The 20,523-nt window shown below is 45.6% G+C and overlaps 1 protein-coding gene across 1 annotated transcript in view; it reads right to left on the reverse strand.

Annotated features, from left to right (window-relative positions):
* The window catches only part of LOC147466071 (S-adenosyl-L-methionine-dependent methyltransferases superfamily protein), a 112,213-nt gene that overhangs the window by 34,229 nt on the left and 57,461 nt on the right, over positions 1-20,523 (reverse strand). Inside the window, exon 3 of the mRNA XM_086523656.1 lies at positions 11,931-12,078. Within this exon, the coding sequence (XP_086379782.1) occupies positions 11,931-12,078 (148 nt within the window). The remainder of the gene's footprint in view (positions 1-11,930; positions 12,079-20,523) is intronic.

A 20,523-nucleotide genomic window follows, 5' to 3' on the forward strand; every position in this document is an offset into this window, starting at 1 on the left:
AAGAGAGAATCTCTCTTCTAGAAGGCACTATTGCTACCCTTATGACAAAAGAAGAGAGGGAGATACTCACCGACAAGGAAGCCATCAAAGAAGAGATCACCAAGGAGATCGGATAACGGATGGGTCGAAGTTGTCAAGAAGAACCTCAAGCAAGAGGCACCAGAGGAGGGCGAGAAGTGGATTGAAGTGGCCAAAAAAGAGAAGACCAAGGAGCCTACGCCCACCCCGACTATCATCAGCATGGCGTTGGAGGAAGAACAAAGGAGGTGGACACATTCCATGCATGTACGTGTATCCGGTATCAAAGGCAATGATAATGTGGACGAGGAAGTTAAGGAGCTTATGCCAATGATGGGGGTGGAAACACCCACACATACCAAAGCATGGAGGGTGGGGAAAAAGAAGGCAGATAATAGGCACATCCTCGGTCAAAGAAAGGGTACTAATTTTGCACTTCCCCTCGACGACAACAAAGAAGGCAGATATATAGGCACATCCTCGGTCAAAGAAAGGGCACTAATTTTGCACTTCCCCTCGACGACAACACAAGAGTGCTTGAAACAAAGACCAACTTCAAAGAAGGCAGGTGTCTTCTTAGGAGATGATCTTACATTGGCATAGCTAGCACACACGATGGAGGTCATGCCAGAGATCAAGGCGGTAAGGGAGAAGGGGAAGGTGGCTTTCTATAGAGACGGTGTCACGAGGACGTGGCGATTGCTAACTTGAGTTGTTGGTTTCTTTCTGATGATTTTTGTTTAATTTTTGGGACCCTCTTTTTGAAGTTGCAAATGGCCGGACATTGCGTGGCCAGTGTGAAACGACCAACGGCCGAGAGTTTCACCCGCAGTCGGGAAGGGCAGGTCGCCACGAGTTGGTCAGGCCAACTGACACTGGAATCTGAGAAGTAAAAGGGTGTCTAGGCTCAATTCAAAGTCATTTAGGCCCCTCGTTACACTTATAAGTTGGTGGGTACTAGTAGAGAATTGACTCAAAAGAGGCAAACTAGACACTTGGCAGTTGTAGAGCAACCTGCAGGACGCCTCAGCTTGAGGGGGCTCCCAAGAGAGAGAGAGGGCTGATTTTTGTACATAAGTCAGTGCTACAATGTGTGTGAGAGTGGGTGCAGGTGCTCAAAGCTTTAATGGAAAGCTTGCCTTCTCCCTTGCTCTATGTAGCACGATGATTTGCTCTCGCGCATCTCTCTCTCCCCTTTGCACGTATGGTAATGCCCCTCTAGTTGGGCTTCTCAGATGACCATGTATAGTTTGCCAAGGCAAGAGCCTTCTGTACAGGAACCGGATTAGCTAATTGCTAATCCCCTTCAGGTACGAACAGTTCCATCGTGAACGAATGCGAAAACGGAGAGCTTTCTCGCGTGAAAACTCGTCCGATTTATAGGGGAGCTGTCCCATTGTGTGCGGGAGCACCTGAGACACGCGTAGGCGTGCTCGCTTCGCTCGAAACGATCCAAAACAGAGAATTACAGCCTGCTGTGTTTTTCTGCAGGTTTAGGGTTTCGCACCTAAACTGCAGGGAATCGCCAGAGGAGCCTCAGAAAGCCCTTGGGATGCGTGTACAGGGCAGTAGGCACCTAATAGTGGCAAAACAGAAAATTACAGCATGCTGAAATTGACTTGCAGCTCACTGGAAAGCTTCCATACCGCAAGGGAAAGTGTCCTTGACGTGTACTTTTGACCTACAGGGATATTTGCGCCGTTATGCTGGCAAAATTGGGTCAAAAATCTGCTTGCTGAGGGTTAGGTGGAAGCGTTCGGATCGTTTATTTGCCAGGGGAGCCTCGGGAAAGCATTGGGTGCTTGTATATGACAATTTAGAGAGATTTCTCGCGAGGAATCTCGTCTAATTAAAGGGGCAAGTGACCCTACAAGTGCGAGAGCTTGAGGGCTATCCATAGAAGTGATCAGCACGCGGATCAGAGCGCAAAACAGAGAATTTAGCGAGTTGCAATTTCTCGTCAGGTTTTGCAAAGAGCTCTAAAGTGCGTGGAAAGTCAATGTTTACTTGAGATTTTGTCCGTGGAGACTTCTACTATGGTTATGTTGCCGAAATCAAGTTGGAGTAGAGGAATTTCAGCCCGATAAAAGTGGGATAGCTTGTACAAGTTTACAGGTTTTTCTCAAGTATAATAAGAATAAAGAAATACCGAAAGGGGCGCCAGTCTTTGGGGCCAACAAGGTGTCGTTGTCTGCTTGGTAGTGCTCTAGCTTCCAGGCCGTGGTTTGTCTTGAAGTGTTGAATTCCACTCACAAGCTTATTCGTGAAGTTCCTTTGTGTCCTAAAGTCTAAAGTAAAGTAAAGAATTTGGGTGAAAGCCATAGTCTACCACCCCATGGGCCAGTTTCATGGTTCCGTTTGCCGGGACAGAATCACTTTTTCCTCAAGAAGTGAGCCTTGGTTGGTTTTTGAGCAAAGACACAGCACACAAGAACTTGGAATTACACTATGGCTGACAGGACGAATGACACCAGGGAAGAGGGTTCTTCTTCACACGACAAACAAGAAATTCCGCATGTTCGCCTTGCCAAAAAGTGGTCAAATTAGGGCTAATTTTCTGCTGCATTTTTAGGGTTTGCAAGTATGAACCCAGATAAGATAGGGAGAGGTCTCACTGTGGTAGATTGGCCACTAGATCTCTTGCGGGAGTGATGTGGGTCTGCCAGGCACACTGCTCGTCGATTCTCTCAAGGGATTGCTTGGATTCTTTGACGCATTGGCGAATCGTCTCGAAATTTGAGCTTACTTGGTCGTGGGTAGTACGCTACAGTGTTGTGAAATTATGCTCGTTTGCATAGGCAAGAGTCTCTTGCACATGTAAAAATTAAAGGATAGGTTGCAATATGCTATTTGGTGAAGTTCAAGAACTATCCACCTATGGATGCAAAGTGGATGGAAGAGCATGAACTGTCACAGTCACCAAATGTATTGCAGCTTTACCTTGAGACCTGTGGGTTACAACCTACGTATGCCCCAACCAAATGTCTGCAAAGGAGGGGTAATGATAGAACTAGCACATCAAATGTACTCATGGATTCAGTGCAATAGCTGTGTACATTGTTTGACAAAAGTATGAAGGTCTCATTAAGTCATTTGTACACATGTTTTGACAGTCTTTCTTGCAGATCTATGGCATGTATATATGGCACGCAATCGAGGACGTTTGCGATTTTAAGAGAGTGGTATGTCACAAGGACGTGGAAATTTCTAACTTGAGTTGTTGGTTTCTTTCCGATGATTTTTGTTTAATTTTTGGGACCCTCTTTTTGAAGTTGCAAATGGTTGGACATTGCGTGGCCAGTGTGAAATGCCCAACGGCCGAGAGTTTCACCCGCAATCGGTAAGGGCAGGTCGCCCACGAGTTGGTCGGGCCAACCGGCATTGGAATCTGAGCAATAAAAGGGTGTCTAGGCTCAGTTCAAAGTCATTTAGGCCCCTCACTACCCATATAAGTTGGTGGGTACTAGTAGGGAATTTACTCAAAAGAGGCAAACTGGACAATTGGCAGTTGTAGAGCAACCTGCAAGACACCTCAGCTGAAGGGGGCGCCCAAGATAGAGAGAGAGAGGGCTGATTTTTGTACATAGGTGAGTGCTACAGTGTGTGTGAGTAGTGGGTGTAGGTGCTCACAGCTTTATTGGAAAGCTTGTCTTCTCCCTTGCTCTATGTAGCGCGACGATTTTCTCTCGCGCGCCTCTCTCCCCCCTTTGCACATTTGGTAATGCCCCTCTAGTTGGGCTTCTCAGATGACCATGTACAGTTCTGGGGGTTTTATGCGCGTTTGCCAAGCAAGAGCCTTCTGTACAGGAACCGGATTAGCTAATTGCTAATCCCCTTCAGGTATGCACAGTTCCATCGCGAAGGAATGCGAAAACGGAGAGCTTTCTCATGTGAAAACTCGTCCGATTTACACGGGAACTGTCCCATTGCGTGCGGGTGCACCTGAGACACGCGTAGGCATGCTCGCTCCGCTCGAAACGGTCCAAAACAGGGAATTACAGCCTGCTGTGTTTTTCTGCAGGTTTAGGGTTTCGCACCTAAACTGCAGGGAATCGCCAGGGGAGCCTCAGAAAGCCCTTGGGATGCGTGTACAGGGCAGTAGGCACCTAATAGTGGCAAAACAGAAAATTACAGCATGCTGAAATTGATCTGCAGCTCACTGGAAAGCTTCCATACAGAGGAGGTGCTCAAGGGCGTCATCACTCACAGACAGTCATTGGTTACCTTTCGGCCCCTTGTGTGATGAAAGAAGAGAGCTTACCTAGCTCAGCTGGAGAGAAATTTATATCAGCTATTCTTAAGCTAGGACTCAGGTGACATAGAGATTGTTTCGTGAGCACTCCCCAGCACCAGCTAATACATATACAATAGTGAGTGCCAGATCCATCAGAGGCATGCCCACACGGTTGCGCTTTCTTTACTACGGAGATGGTAAAGAAAGCTATTGACAGATGAAGATTGGGAGAGCATATGATCATAATGGCTTGGTAGCTGAGCATTTTATACATGAAAAGGATCTTTTGGCTGGTCTTCTTGCATTGATGTTTAATAGAGTTGTGTGTGAGGGTTTTCCTGATACTTGGAGCATGTCCACGATTGTACCTATTTTAAAATCTGGGGACCCTAGTTTGCTTGGGAATTACCGCACTGTCATATCATAATTAGACACACTCGCCAGATTATATGCATCCATCATTGAGCATGAGCTAAGCAAATGGGCACAGAGAAAGGGCATCTGAGCGCCAAGCTAGGCTGGTTTTGGGAGGGGTTTCTCTACCCTAGATCACATTCTCACACTACGAGCTATCATTGAGGAGGGCAGATTTCATGGGAGGAGGATTTATTGTTAATTTAAGGATTTCCCCAAAGCTTTTGATACAGATCCAAGGGGTAGATTGATGCCCAGACTGTAGGAGTTGGGAGTGACTGTAGAGCTCATACGGGGGATCATGGCCTTGTACAAGACAATTACACGATGATGCTAGAGATTATTTACTCCATTGGGGTGAAACAGGGTTGTCCACTATCCCCCACTCTTTTTGGTATGTATGTGGATGAAGCTTCAGACTACATAGAGACGAAGGGTGATTGAGGAGCACAATTGGCAGGGACATGGATACCCCTATTGTTGTATGCGGATAATAGTGCTTATTTCACATTCACCTAAGGGGACGCAACGCCATTTTGATGCTTTACAAACATTGCGCAGGATACTGGAGTCTGGTATGCCTGTTAACTTTGGGAAAACCAAGGCTATGGTATTCAATACTACAGTGCAATGGGTCATGCAATCAGCACCCAGATTTACTTATGGACAGGACCGAGTGGAGTGTATAGATAGATACAATTATCTTGAGGTGGTTTTTAGTGGCCCGGTTTTCTCCATGAGGAGAGCGGCAAAGACTAGACTGACTAGAGCATACGCAGCTTTGGGAGGTTTGGAGAGGATGTGCTCACAAGCTCAGTTCCAAGAGCCTCACACCAAGCTATCGCTTTTTGATATCCTACTTGCCTCAGCTATGCTATATGGAGTGCAGATATGGGGACCCTCAGTAGATCATCATAGTCATCAGCATGGACGCACAAATGGGTGGCGAGACATAAAGAGGCCATTATCTCCATGATCTCCAGGATGATCAATGCTAAGGCCTTGGTTCCCCGTGTGATCATCCCAGCAGAGCTAGCTTCCGCTCCTCTAGTGGAGGAGGCTCTTACCAGATCAGTGGGATTCATACATAGCTTATGGGAGCTCCCACAAGATCGGTATGCTCGGCTGGCTCTGAAGTCCTCACGACACTTGATAGCACAAGGAGATACATCATGTTGTTGGTATGCATAGATGGCAGCATGGTTTGAGCTACATGATTTCTCTATGGATGGGCTCCCCCCCTTTTAGTATTCTCTAGATGCACCCTCTCTCTCTCACACGGAGGGAGGTCACTAGGCTTACACAACAGAATTTGTTTCAGTTGGATACCCATAGGGCATGGATATAGCCTAAGCAGGAGTTGGCCACAATGATGACTACATACAGAGAGCATTTTCTCCAGAGCATTTTCTCCGGCTCACAAAGGATGCTTTCTTATCTAGGCCTGTCTACATGGACACTCACTTGTCCCATAGCTTACGATGTGCTATTGGACAGATTCGGACATCATCACACTAGTTGGAGATTGAGACAGGCCGATTTCAAGGCATCTTAGCGGAGGCCAGGTTGTGCCAGCTGTGTCAGAGAGAGCCAGAGACACAGCTATATGCTACTGTACACCATACTATGAGATACATGGCCGCTTTCACTGCCTCTTTAGAGAGGGTTTTGGGCTTCTATTTAGAGTCATGAGATACCAGGATCAGACCTACTCAAGATGCAGCGACATCGAGCAGGGTTACTGAGAAATGAAATGAAATTTTATATTAACGTCTTCAAAAGGCCAAAATGACCTATGAGACCAATCTGATACAAAATAGTGAATCTGATACCATGTCTGGGTACAAAACGACTAGAACAAAAATACTACTACTAGAATCCATCCTCATCTACACTCTCGATGTCAAGAGAGTATGACTGTAGTCTCTGTCGATGCTATGTAGCCCCTCTCCTCAACCGAGGCCGTCTAGATCTCCGTAGCTCCAGTGCTCAGTCGATGAGAGTGCCGGTAGTGGTCGAATGAGTGGAGGTCGAGCTCTGTAGTGATGGCTGCTCCTTTGACTGTCCCATATCTAGTGAAAAGAAATCTGTATGTCTTTGGGGCTGTCTCTCTCTAGCTCTCCCCAATAAAGTGTCTCTATATCTGTGTAACTCAAGTATATATAGACCAAGACATCTCTGATCCTCATAACTCATGACCTTAGAGAAAGGACCGAAACCCTCTCTGAATAAGCAATGGAAACGGCCCCGAATCTCATAGTAGACTGTGCAATGACATATGTAATGTAGCTCTGTCTCTTGCTCTAGTTGGCATAAGCGGCATATCCTGCTGTTTGCTGGTATCCCTCTAAATCTACCAATCTCAATCTCCAGCTGATGTGAGGATGTGCGTATCTGACCAATGGCACACCGCAAACCATGAGACATATGTGTGTCCATGTAGTTAGGTCGAATCACAAACCCATCTCCTGTGAGGTGAAGAAGATGCTCTCTATAGAAAGCCATCTTCGTGCCCAACTCCTGTGGCAGCTCTATCCATGTCCTCCTGGTATCCAGGTGGATTAGGTCCTGATGAATGAGTCCAATAATCTCCACCCGTGTAAGAGACACCGAGGATGCATGAAGAGAGTACTGGAAAGGGGGCAGCCTGTCAATGGTGAAGCCATGCGTCTGAAATCATGATGTCATCTGTGCATACCAGCATGAAGTGTCTCCCTCAAGAGCTAACTGTCTAGAAGACTCAAGGGCCAACCTAGCACATTTGTCTCTAGTAGTATCCCACAAGCTCTGCACAAAGGAGACTGATCTGATAAGCGCCTCAATCTCCATTGGAGGGGCAGCTAGCTCTGCTCGAATGGTAGCATGGGGTACGAGGCCTTGGCTCTGATCAGTCGAGAGATCATAGATACCAATGGCCTCTCCATACGTCTCCAACCATCCTGGCCTACAGAAGGTCCCCATATCTGCACCCCATACAACATAGCTGAGGCTACTAAAGTATCAAAGAGCCATAACTTTGTCCGAGGTTCGAGGAACTGAACTTGCGAACACATCCTCTCCAAGCCTCCCAAGGCCGCATAAGCTCTAGTCAGTCTAGTCTCTGCTGCTCTCCTCAAAGAAAACCTCGGCCCAGTGAAGACAACCCCAAAGTAAGTGTATGCATTTCTCTACAATCTCCTGATCCACTATGGTGTGGTGTTAAACACCATAACCTTGGTTTTACCAAGGTTTACAGACAATCCACTATCCTCTGCAAAATTGTGTAATGCATCCAGCTGTCGCTGCATACCCTCTGGTGAGTCAAAGATCAACACAATATCATCAGCATATAACAAGAATGGGATCCAAGTCCCTGCCAACTGGGCACCTCTATCACCCTCTCTGTCGATGTAATCAGACACCTCATCAACATGCATACCAAATACTAGGAGACAATGGGCAACCCTGTTTCACCCCAATGGTGGAGTGAACTAAATCAGATATCCCCTCCGGGGTGCGTACATGTCCCATCACTGATCTGTATAGAGCCATAATCCCCCAAATCAACACTGTGAGCATCCCCATCTCCTGCAGTCTGCGCATCAATCGAGCTCTCGGTACCATGGCAAATGCTTTGCAGAAATCCACAAAGCTACAATAAATCCGTCTCCCACGTGACTTGCCCTCCTCAATGATGGCTCTGAGTGTCAAAATATGATCAAGAGTGGACAAACCCCTCCTAAAACCGGCATGGCCTTTTGCCCGTACACCCTCACCCTCTGCCCAATTACTCAACTGCTGCTCAAGAATGGATGCATACAACCGTGCCAATGTGTGCCCAACCATAATAGTGCGGTAATTCCCAGGCTCTATAGGATCACCTGCCTTGAAGATAGGCACAATAGTAGACAACCTCCAAGTCTCAGGTAACCCCTCACACATGGCACGATTGAACAACACTGCAAGAACCTCTACCAGCATATCTCTAGCATTGAACAACACTGCAAGAACCTCTACCAGCATATCTCTAGCATGTATAAGGTGCTCTACTACTAGACCATCATGATCATATGCCCTGTTGGTCCTCATCCTATCAATGGCCCTCTTTACCATCTCAGTGGTAAAGAAGGTGCTGGTAGGTGGGCATGGCTCTGCAGGATCTAAAAGGGGGTCCTGTCCAAGGACTATATAACGATGTCGCATACTGGCCCCACACATCAGGTGAAGTAATCACTGGGGGAGGGGAGTGCTAATGAAAGAATCGCCATGCCTCTCTTGAGTCTCTACTCAAGAACAGCTGATACAAGTCTCGCTCCATCTGGGCCAAGTAAGCTCGTTTCTTCCGTCGCACAAGGTGTCGGGAAGCAATCCGAGACTGTCTATAAGTGATGACTCCTAAAAGAAGATCTCTCTGGAGCTGGGATACCAACAATTCTGGAGCATGCTGCCAGAATATCGTCTTCGACCCAGCTGAGTGTGTGGGTATGCCTCTAATGCTGCACCATGCGGTGTCTCGGTCAATAAAGTGGTGCACTTCTCCACTGAGATGCCAGGACTGGCTTTGCATAGACGGCAATAGATAAACTGAGTCAGTCTCTGGTGTAAATGTATAACGGAATGTGACCTGCCTCCTGATGTCTGGGTTGTACTATACTGAAATGAGACCGACAATGTCAAAAGAGCATGATCCACTGCTACGCCCACTGGTCTGGCTCCCACTATGAAATCCTGAATATAAGGAATAAAGCTCTGCTGTGCCATAACATAGTCCACTGTACTTGCCCTCTGTCTGTGTGGAAAGCATGTGAAACCGGCTACTCCAGGAAATTGTTGTAAGCCATTAAGTATGGCTAACCCATGTATGGTCGTCATCTCTGTGAGGTATCTCCCATACTCCGTTTGCTCTTTGTCATGTGAGCATCTGCCAAGCCCCAAGTCAACCCACATTTAGCTCTCTACGCATCTCAACTCAAGAGTCGTAGAAGACTGTCTGAGAGTTGCTCTTTTGGGCATTGAAGTTCCCTAGGAGCATAATATCACAATCCCTAGAAAACTCCCATATATCATCATCTAGTATAGAGAAAGGCGACTATCCTCTGGGTGCAGCATATACTGACGTATTGGGAGGGAAGTAACATATGGCAATGTATAGAAATCGGCTTGTGTCAGCTCTGAGCCTCACCCACATGTATCTAGCATGATCATCTCTCCGTACAATATGTAGTAGTGGCTGTAACTCCTCCCTAAATAGCATTGCTGCTCCTCCTGAACCTCTACTCCCATGCTCAAATCTCGCGACTGTCCTGTGGGCTGTCTCCCATCTGTATCCCGCCACATGTGGCATAAGCTGTCTAGGGGCCTGATGAGTCTCTAAGAACAAAACAATGTCCCCGTCTCTCAAACTGTCCTCAAAGGCACCAACGTCCAACATCATAGATCCATTATAATTCCATGTAGCCATCTTCAGTGTGGTCCCATAGGTCTCATACCGTCATGTAGAGTGCCGCTCTAGGTCACCACTTGACCATCTCTATAAAAGGCCGTCTTTCCCTTCTCCCTTGCCGCCGTAATCTCTGGCATTACCTCTCATATGCGCAAGCTGTGAGAGAGTGAGATCAACACCGAGGAAAATACGAGTCTTCTTGAGAGTAGGCCTCTTTTTCAAGAATTTCTTCTCCTCTTCCAAGGAGGAGAAGCGTAGTCTGAGAGCTCTCTCTTTTGAAAATTCTCCCGGGCCATCACTCTTCTTGCCCACTCTCCATGCCTTTGTGTGTGAAGGCTTGTCCACCCCCATCATGCATGTGAGGATTGTGACCTCTTTTTCCACATTGTTTATGTCCTTGAAGCGGGTTACCCTCACATGTAGAGCCCGTATCCTCCTCCTTTGTTCCTCTTCGAGGGTCATGTTAATAAGAGTGGGTGTACAAGGAGCTTCCTTACCTTTCCCTTTCTTGGTGACCTCAATCCATTTTTCGACCTCCTCTAATTTCTTTTGTGTTGCGGAGATGACCGCGGCCCATGACTTCTTCTCCTCATCTTCCTTGATAACCCGTATTTCTTCTCTCATGGTATTCAATTCTTCCATCATGGATGGCTGAATTTTGCCTTCTTCGAGCAACCCACTTTTTGCTGCAAGAAGTTCACCTTGGAGAGTTCGGATTGTGGCTTCTTGTGAAGCTGCTTGCTCCTCGACGCGAGAAATCCTTTCGCATAGGTTCTTCTTCTCCTCTTTCCATTCCTCCATCTTTTGAAGAAAGGTTGCCTCCATCTCTTTTTTCCACTCCTTCACTTCAACTTCAAGTGTTGATATCCGCTTGTTGGTGATCAAGAACTTCATGTTGAAGGGAAGCGGTAGCCACTGGGGTGGCCATGTGAAAGGGGGTCAATGGGTAGCCCAATGGAGGGAGACCATGAGAGAGAGAGAGAGAGAGACTAAAACAACCAAAAAACTACAAGAAACTCTAAAAAACAGCAAGAAACGCTTGTAAAACCCTAAAAAAAGAGAAAATTAGCTTCAAAACTTTTAAAAACACCAAAACACAGGTTTGAAACCCTATAAAACAGCAAAAAAACAGTGGCGAAACCTATACTGAGTAATCAACCAGCAGAGCTAAGGAGATTCAGGAGGCCCAGGATGAGGGGATGTCCCCCATCGCTAGAGGAGGTTGCAGCAGAGGATCATATCTATATTGGCGAGACATGGGAGACCCCCCGTGCAGACTCTCACCATGGTGGACATCAACACGATTAGCACCGACGGACGTGAGCCATCTCCCGATTCTGATACACACATGGTGAGAGTCTCTAGCTTGAATACTAACTCTAAATTAATATCCATTCAATCTGTTTGAAAAATGTAAATATATAAAAACAGAAGCTAATCAAAGTGGGGTAGACAAAAGCGATCGGTGAAACAAGTTGTAACCGTATGTCTTTTGGACTCATATTAACTACTGAAGATATCATCATATCTGATGAGGTGGCTTCCTAATTTCCCTTGATTTGTATGTATTGAAGTTTTAGTTGTGCTCTCGCAATGTTTGCCCTCCCAGGCCTACTCTCTAGCAAAGGACTAGCACAAAATGCAAATGCATGTACAGCTGCTGAATGTAGAATATTATCCAACAACAAAATAACTCCTATTAAGGTCGACTAAGAACTAATTATACCTTCATAAAATAATGATCGAGTATGCATACCCTCAACATGCATAGAATGTGCTCACACACAAGGCCTCACGCAGTCAACAAAAACGAAAGGTATGGCAGAGCAGAAAATCTTTTACCCAACTGCTGCACATGTCCAGCAGAGCGACTCCAGGACTGTTACTTGGAGGAAAAACAGATGCATAATATTTTGTCAAAGCTTGTATAGCATAATCATCTATATGTGTCACAAATCGAGGAGAGCTGTAGAAAAATGTATCTGGTGTCCTGAAGAAAAAAATTCAGGATTCAGTACACTGCAAAGATGTAACAAGCTTGCACATACATGCGTGGTACCAGCTAGAAAGTGCTTATGCCTTACTTTCACACTACTTGTGATATGCGGTTAGTTAACACTAGACTGTGACTCAGAAAACCACTTCCATAAGCTGAGAATCTACACACTTCATACATCTAAAAAAGTTAAAGCATTTGACATGAAACAAAAGAACACTTGAGAAATGCCCTGCATCGAGAAGGAGAACTCATCTCATTCCTGATGCGTTGCTGTGATAATATAATTCTACCAAAAGCTTCTAGAAGTCTGTCCTTGTGAATCGTTCACTGAGAAAATATGCCACAGTTTAACATTACTAGACACGAAACATTCAAGAAGACCCCTCGATAGTAGGCAGACATCTAAACCATGAATAGACACTACAAAGTTCTGTTTAATTAACAAGTGCTAATACTAGACGCTCCACCTTCAACAATATATGTTGCTAACTTCCAACTTCTTGCTATAACAAGTCCTTCAAGGTATAGATCTGAGCAATTAAAGCCATTCCTAATACAGTTCCAAACGTACCTGCATGGTTGTAGAGAGGAATATAAAATAGAGTGTTCAACTAGGAATTACTTCAGAATTTTTTGGAGTGCATGCAACAACCTATCAAGCTTAAAAGGCCCGAAAAACGTAAGGACATCACTGTGTTATACATTCTTAATCCAAGAACTTGTCAAGTCTCCATAGCACAATTGACACCAGGATGCATGTGCTTGCCACTTGAGAAATGTGTCAATTTGAGTAACACAGACCTAGCATGTAGCAACAAGCTAATATGTAGCATTTGGCATTATGTGTCTCAAGCAATTGCAGTTGCGCTCAATTTTGTTTTTTGTTTTGTAATAGACTTAGGCAGGATTGAACCTGCCATCTCACGGCTCATACTCATTTCCTCAAACAAATTAGCCTACCCTTTGACTTGTCGAATCCTCAGTCATCCAGCAGAGATTGCCTACCACTGGTTGTGTCCTTGACTCTTGCAATTTATAAGTTTGATGCCAAACGTAGAATGTTCTATTGACAGGAAAAAAGAAGGCTTGAGATAGCTCAGAGTCCTATCTTGCTACCTTCCAACTCATAAGAAATACCAAAAGAGAGTGAGACCTCCACCAAGAAGGGGGAAAGTGTTACATCCAGGCGTGTGACCATGGCCCTATGGTTAGGGTGCTTAAGGAGTCCTATAAATAGGACCCTAGGCTCATTTGTGTCACATGCACATCTAGCCCTATGTGCATGTGGACAAGATAACTCCTATTCCTAGGGTTTAGGACAACCTAGGAAGTGTTCTAGCACCCTTGTGAGTCTGTACATAGGACGTGCATGTCCAGGCACTTTAGATTAGTTGCATACCCTCTAATTTTACATGAGCATAGCCAGTGTCTGCAACGTGTAGGCATTGGGGAGAGTTCCCATACAGCTGCATTAGTACTCAGCCTAGGTATTTATCTGCATGTGAATCACCTCTTATTAGTAATTCATCAAATTATGTGACATTTTAGCATCATTTTAGAAATCGTGGGTTTTTATTGGCATTGCCTGACCTAGCTTTAATTTCCTATATAAAAGATCCTAGGGGTCACTTCTCAAGCATAAGTCAGTACCCTCAATACCAGCACCAAGTACCCGCAGTTCCTTGGCCTCTCTGGCGTTTTTGCACCAAATCAACCCATCAGCACCAGCATTTCAGTTTTCAGCCATAATCTCGCCGCACCTTTGCAGATCCAGCCAGTCAGTTCTAGCATTTTCAGTTTTCAGCCCAAGACAGCAGACCAGCCAGCGTTTTCAGATTCACGCCTCAGCTCAGCCAGCTTTTTTCGAGTTTTCAGCCCATCGCCGCCATTGGTGACAGCAAATCATCCCATAGCCTCTTGTAGATGCAAATCCCAGCCAGAATCCCTAGCGTTTTGCATTTTCAGCCTTTAGCCTCTCAAACTATCACGTGACACATCAAACCCTATGTGTCCGTGGACAAGCTACAGCATGATCAGGGTTCAGTCAATCCAGTCAAGTCTAGATTAGAAGTGATCTGGCACTTTTTGTGAGTCTATTCGTAGTCCGTGCATGCCAAGTCACTTAGTATAGATGCATATCCTCTGGTTGCACACAGCATGATCATCAGTATTCCCTTCAGAATCCATCAGATTCAGTTAGGGGAATTTTCTAGTGCATTTAGCCTATTTTCCCTATTTTTGACATTTTTCACTTATTAATTTAAGTGACTTCCCAACAAAAGTAGGTAGGGCAATTTTGCTAAGTTTGTATATAAGCAAACTAGAGCTAGCACTATTTGGCAGAAGAGGCAACAGGAGCACATGCTCAACAGACACCTTCTCAGCAAAACCCCCTAAGTGACCTAGCGTTTTTGCTCCAACTGCAACAGCCTAGCATTTTTGGACCAGATCAGCCAACGATTTGCTCTTGCAAATCCCTGGCAACAAGAACACAGCAGATCAGCCTAGTGTTTTTGCATTTGCAGAATCCCGGCGACAGAAACACCAAAATTCAGCCCTAGCGTTTTTGGTTGCAGATCAGCCCCGGCGTTTTGCACCATCATCGTGATGGAAACTCCAGAACCATCAGCGTTTTCAGTTTTCAGCAGTTAGACTTCGTAGATCAAGTCCCGAACCTCGCAGATCTCACCTTCCCGCAACAGTTTCTCGCCGCACGGTCAGTTTCCACAAGGTTTACAGTTTCAGCCCGGAAAACGCAGATTTCAGCATCTGCGTTTTCAGCGCGTCGTCGTCGCATCGTCGCCATCGACATCGTCACCGACATAGAGTCAGAATTCAGCACATAGAAGATTTGCAGATTTCAGCCCATAGCATTTTTGGACAACAGTAGAAAGATTGCAGATTTCAGCCCTTAGGTCAACTTCGTCATCACCGTCGTCATCGTCAACATAGCCTAGACTTGCATCAGTCTCATGCATACCATTTGTACCAGATTGTGCAATCATAAGTAGACCACTCTCGCTGACGAGAGTGGGGCCTTCGGAGGAGGGTTTTACAACGTCTCTGGTGTCGTATCTCTCTTCTCTCTCTATCTCTCAGTCTCATACACTCGCACGCACAGTGTCCATTCACTTTGTTTGTGATCATAGCACTTTCATTAAGAACGGAAGGCTCTCCCTTCCATAAGAACTAAAAGGAACCTTGAGCACAGTTCGGAGTACTCATCTTGAGCAAAGCACAAACAATCATTCCGCTGCACCTAACATTGGTATCAGAGCTTTGGCAGTGTTCTGTATCACTCAAGGAAAGAACCACAAGAACCACAAGAATTTTTTTTGCTTGTTGAGGTCACACGAACCCAAGTTCGCTTGGATGTGTCGATCCCTAATCGTGTTTTGTCGAAGAGTGACAATAATCCCAAGAAAGAAGGGCTTGTCCAGCCTCCCCTTGTATCTCTTTTCACTCATTGAGAGCAGACCGTGCACTTAGCGGCCGGCCAATCGACGTGAGGTGGGAAAAAGAAACCTTGGTGTGAGCGCAAGGCCGCCAAGGGGTGCGCCCGCGGAAAAGAGTAGAACTCGGGTGAAGAGAAGATCCTTCTCCAACGCGATTTGCAAGCGAAAGAAAACCTGAAGAACCTCAAGAACCTCAAGACCCTCAAGAACCCAAGAACCTAAGCACCAAGACCCTCAAGACCCAAGTTCCTAGTGAACTTAAGAACCAAAGATCATAGTGCATGGTCGTCACTCGAAGCGGAATGGATACTTCGTTTGGAGGTGATGAGCATGAGAGAGGCGAAGAAGAATTTTCCCCACCAGGAGGTTTTTCTGACCCTTCGCCATCTATGACAAAGATTGCACTAACTCCTATGGAGGAGTTGAAGCAGTTGTTTATGGAAAGACAGTTAGAACACAAAGAAAGAAAAGCAGAAAGAGAAGCAGAAAGAAAGGCCTACGAAGAACAAAGGGCAGCCATAGATCGTGAATACAAAGAAGGAATGGCAGCCATACAGCGTCAGTACGACTTGGAAGAAAAAGAAAGACAAGCAGAGAACAAAGCAAGACAAGCAAAATATGACCGCTAGACCAAAGCAAGAATGCAAGAGATGTTGCGACTCTTTTCTCAAATGCAGACACAGATTCAACAGTATCAGGAAAAGGAGACTCTCTCAGTCTCTTCTTCTCTAAAGTAAGACACACAGAATTTGCATGATTGTGAGAAGCATGATGATTTGAATGATAATGATAAGCATGATGATTTGGATGATAATGATAAGCATGATGATTTGCATGATGATCAAGATGTGATTTCTCACGAGCATGATGAGTTGCATGAAGATGATGTGATTGTTCACAAGGATGAGGTGTTAGTGGATGCTTTTTCTAGCGAAGCTAACCTCGTTGTAGATTCGATCAGTCACGAAGAACCGATCTTTGCTTTCGAGTCCAGGTCCAAAGCACCCCCACAGGACGATTCGACCACTCAAGAAGAACAGATCTTGGCTCTCGAGCCTAGGTCCAAAGAACCTCACAAGAAGTATTATGTGTTCGCATGATTGATACGCACGCATTGTTCGAGTGTTTCATTCGTGATCATTTCCTGTCTTTTAGTCAGCATCTTTATGTGATCCCTTTTCCTAGGCATGACATATTGTATGTTAGAGCACGTTTCTCTCATGGATGAGCACGAATGTAAGCGGATTTATCATGAACAGCTGAAAACTATGTATGCCAGGAAGTCACATTCCATGTCTCTTCCTTGGCATGACACAGTTGTAGACAGATCACATGAAAGTATGAGCACCGAGCGTGGGCATTTCCGTTGTGAATTGCCACAGTTGATTGCTCTAGATCATAAGAGAAAGATTCGATCTCATTGTTTGCATGTGTTTGATGAACGGGTTGTCACTCCGTCTCTATGTTCATCTACATTGCATACACAGTCTTTAGCAAAGACAGGATTTTTTCCACTCACTTTACATGGAATGGGTATGTTCATGGTTTGGTGTGGGAAATGGTTTCAGGAATTTTCAGCCATGGAGATTCTTGAAGATGGAAGAAGCACGACTCTATACAAAGTTGAAGAATCGAAGGAGCCACTGAAGACTTTGTGTCGCTTTCGGCGCGGCCCAAAGAAGCAAGCATTGCAGACCTTTATGAAGTTCAAGTACCGCACGACCCACACATCACAGTGGGCCGGCGAAGAGTCCTTTCCAGGATTCCAGATGTTCTTGGTGATCTCCCTCGACGCCATACAGTTCGGTACCAGTACCTCACTTTGAAAAGGAGGGGATGTCACGTGACACATCCAACCCTATGTGTCTGTGGACAAGCTACATCATGATCAGGGTTCAGTCAGTCCAGTCAAGTCTAGATTAGAAGTGATCCAGCACTTTTTGTGAGTCTATTCGTAGACCGTGCATGCCAAGTCACTTAGTATAGATGCATATCCTCTGGTTGCACATAGCATGATCATCAATATTCCCTTCAGAATCCATCAAATTCAGTTAGGGGAATTTTCTAGTGCATTTAGCCTATTTTCCCTATTTTTGACATTTTTCACTTATTAATTTAAGTGACTTCCCAACAAAAGTAGGTAGGGCAATTTTGCTAAGTTTGTATATAAGCAAACTAGAGCTAGCACTATTTGGCAAAAGAGGCAGCACGAGCACATGCTCAACAGACACCTTCTCAGCAGAACCCCCCAAGTGACCTAGCGTTTTTGCTCCAACTGCAACAGCCTAGCGTTTTTGGACCAGATCAGCCAATGATTTGCTCTTGCAGATCCCTGGCGACAAGAACACAGCAGATCAGCCTAGCGTTTTTGCATTTGCAGAATCCCGGCGACAGAAACACCAGATCAGCCCTGGCGTTTTGCACCATCATCGTGACGGAAACTCCAGAACCATCAGCGTTTTCAGTTTTCAGCAGTTAGACTTCGCAGATCAAGTCCCGAACCTCGCGGATCTCACCTTCCCGCAGTAGTTCCTCGCCGCACGGTCAGTTTCCGCAAGGTTTACAGTTTCAGCCCGGAAAACGCAGATTTCAGCATCTGCGTTTTCAGCGTGTCGTTGTCGCATCGTTGCCATCGACATCGTCACCGACATAGAGTCAGAATTCAGCAGATAGAAGATTTGCAGATTTCAGCCCATAGCGTTTTTGGACAGCAGTAGAAAGATTGCAGATTTCAGCCCTTAGGTCGACTTCGTCATCACCGTCGTCATCGTCGACATAGCCTAGACTTGCATCGGTCTCATGCATACCATTTGTACCAATTGTGCAATCATAAGTAGACCACGCTCGCCGACGAGAGTGGGGCCTTCGGAGGAGGGTTTCACGTCTCTGGTGTCGTATCTCTCTTCTCTCTCTATCTCTCAATCTCATACACTCGCACGTACAGTGTCCATTCACTTTGTTTGTGATCATAGCACTTTCCATTAAGAACGGAAGGCTCTGCCTTCCATGAGAACTAAAAGGAACCTTGAGCACAGTTCGGAGCACTCATCTTGAGCAAAGCGCAAACAATCATTCCGCTGCACCTAGAACGAGATCCCATTAGCATCTAGGACCGTTGTATCAAAATTTCTGCAATATAAAGCAAATACCTCTCAAGTGATAGAGGGGGAGGCCCGAATCCCCCATCTGGTGTTAGTCTACTCTCTCTCTCTCTCTCTCTCTCTCTCTCTCTCTCTCTCTCTCTCTCTCTCTCTCTCTCTCTCCATTCAAAGTATCACTCTCTCCTCTCTCTAGTCTCTGCACACCTCTCATGAAGTTAAAGGAACTCTCTCATTCAGTAAAAGGAACCTTGGGTACGCTGTCACAAATTGTTGCTGTGTCAAGCCACTGAAGAACGGAGCCAACCTGCAAATCCCGGCCGAGAAGCCTAAACCCTAAGAAGAAGCAGCAACAGAAGAAGTTTTACCAACTTGCAAAGTCTTGCCGAGTGGCCTATTTTAAAAAAGAGTTCTCACCAACTTATGGGACCCCGTCCGATGGGGCCCAAGTGACAAGGATACTAAAATAAAGTAAGACCCCTCTCACACACACACACACACACACAAAAGACTCTTGCGTAAAGACCGATGACGTGGCAACTGTATGGACGTCCTACAATTTACGCGAACATGTTGACGTGGCAGCTGTACGAATTTTCGCAAAACGCGCTGGTAACTTTTGGCGCTAGTGCTTTTTGGACCAGACACTTTTGAGTTTGAAGCTTTTCACGTAACTGCTTTTCATAGGCCAAGGACCTTTACATATGTGCCATGGGCTCATTCTCTGGCGTGCTTCCGAATGAAGGTGTAGAGCGTGGAGTACCGGCTTGTACTGAGTTGAAGCAATATAAAGAAATACCAAAAAGGGCGCCAAGGTTTTGGGCCAGTGCTCTCTTGGGGTGGAACTCCGTCACTCCCCATCTTGTGTGTCGTGCATCTCTTTCAATTCAGTTGTTGTTTGAAGTGCTTAAAGTTGTTCAGTCTGTTCTTTTCCATTGGCACGTGGTGCCCATCTCCGTTACAATGGTATCAAAGCTTCAGGCGTGTGCTTTTCTAAAAGCATACCCGTCCTATCAAAGAGGAGATAGAGCAAGATGGGCGCTTCCAAGTTTTACAGAGGATTTTAGTAGAATCTCCATGCCCCGACCCACAACTTATTAGGCACTCCCACCCTTACTGTTGGAATTAGGGTTGCAGAGAAACGCACACAGCTTGGAGAAGACGAAGGAAACTCAAGGTACACAATAGAGAGTGTGTTACTTAGTACATAAGTGGCACACATGATGGCCTCAAGCCAAAAAGAATGCAGCAATGCTTGACTTTTGACCATACGTCGTGCCATTTCCGTCAGTGACCTGTTTTTCCTCTCAGTAACACCATTTTGCTGAGGTGTATAAGGCACTGTACATTGGTGTTTTATCCCACGACTAGCCAAAAATGCATTAAATTCATGAGACATATACTCCCCCCCCTCGATCGGAACGGAGGGCGCCCATAGTACATTTCGAGACATTTTCAGCCATAGCCAGAAATTGTTTGAAGCACATAAAAACTTTGGACTTCGGTTTCAGTGGAAATACCCATGCATGCCTGGAGTAATCATCAATGAAAGTTACGAAGTAAAGGTAATTGCGCAAGGACGGAGTTTGCATGGGCTCACAAACATCACTATACACAAGCTGCAACCTGCATGTGGCCCGAACTGAACCATCCTTTGGAAACTTAGAACGCTGCATCTTACCCAAAATACAGGCGACCGTCACAAACATGTTTGACAGGTGCTTCAAGAGGCGGCAAAGAAGCAACCATATTAGATTTCTGCAAATGCAGCAAACTCGCAAAATTCACATGACCAAAACGTGCATGCCAAAGTTTTGCATCTAAAATAGCCCTTGAATCAGCAACAGCATTTGCAAAATTTTGTCCACACTTGTCATACAAAG

This window comes from Adiantum capillus-veneris, chromosome 1, assembly GCF_014529385.1.
Source record: "Adiantum capillus-veneris isolate H3 chromosome 1, ASM1452938v2, whole genome shotgun sequence".
Lineage (NCBI taxonomy): Eukaryota > Viridiplantae > Streptophyta > Polypodiopsida > Polypodiales > Pteridaceae > Adiantum > Adiantum capillus-veneris.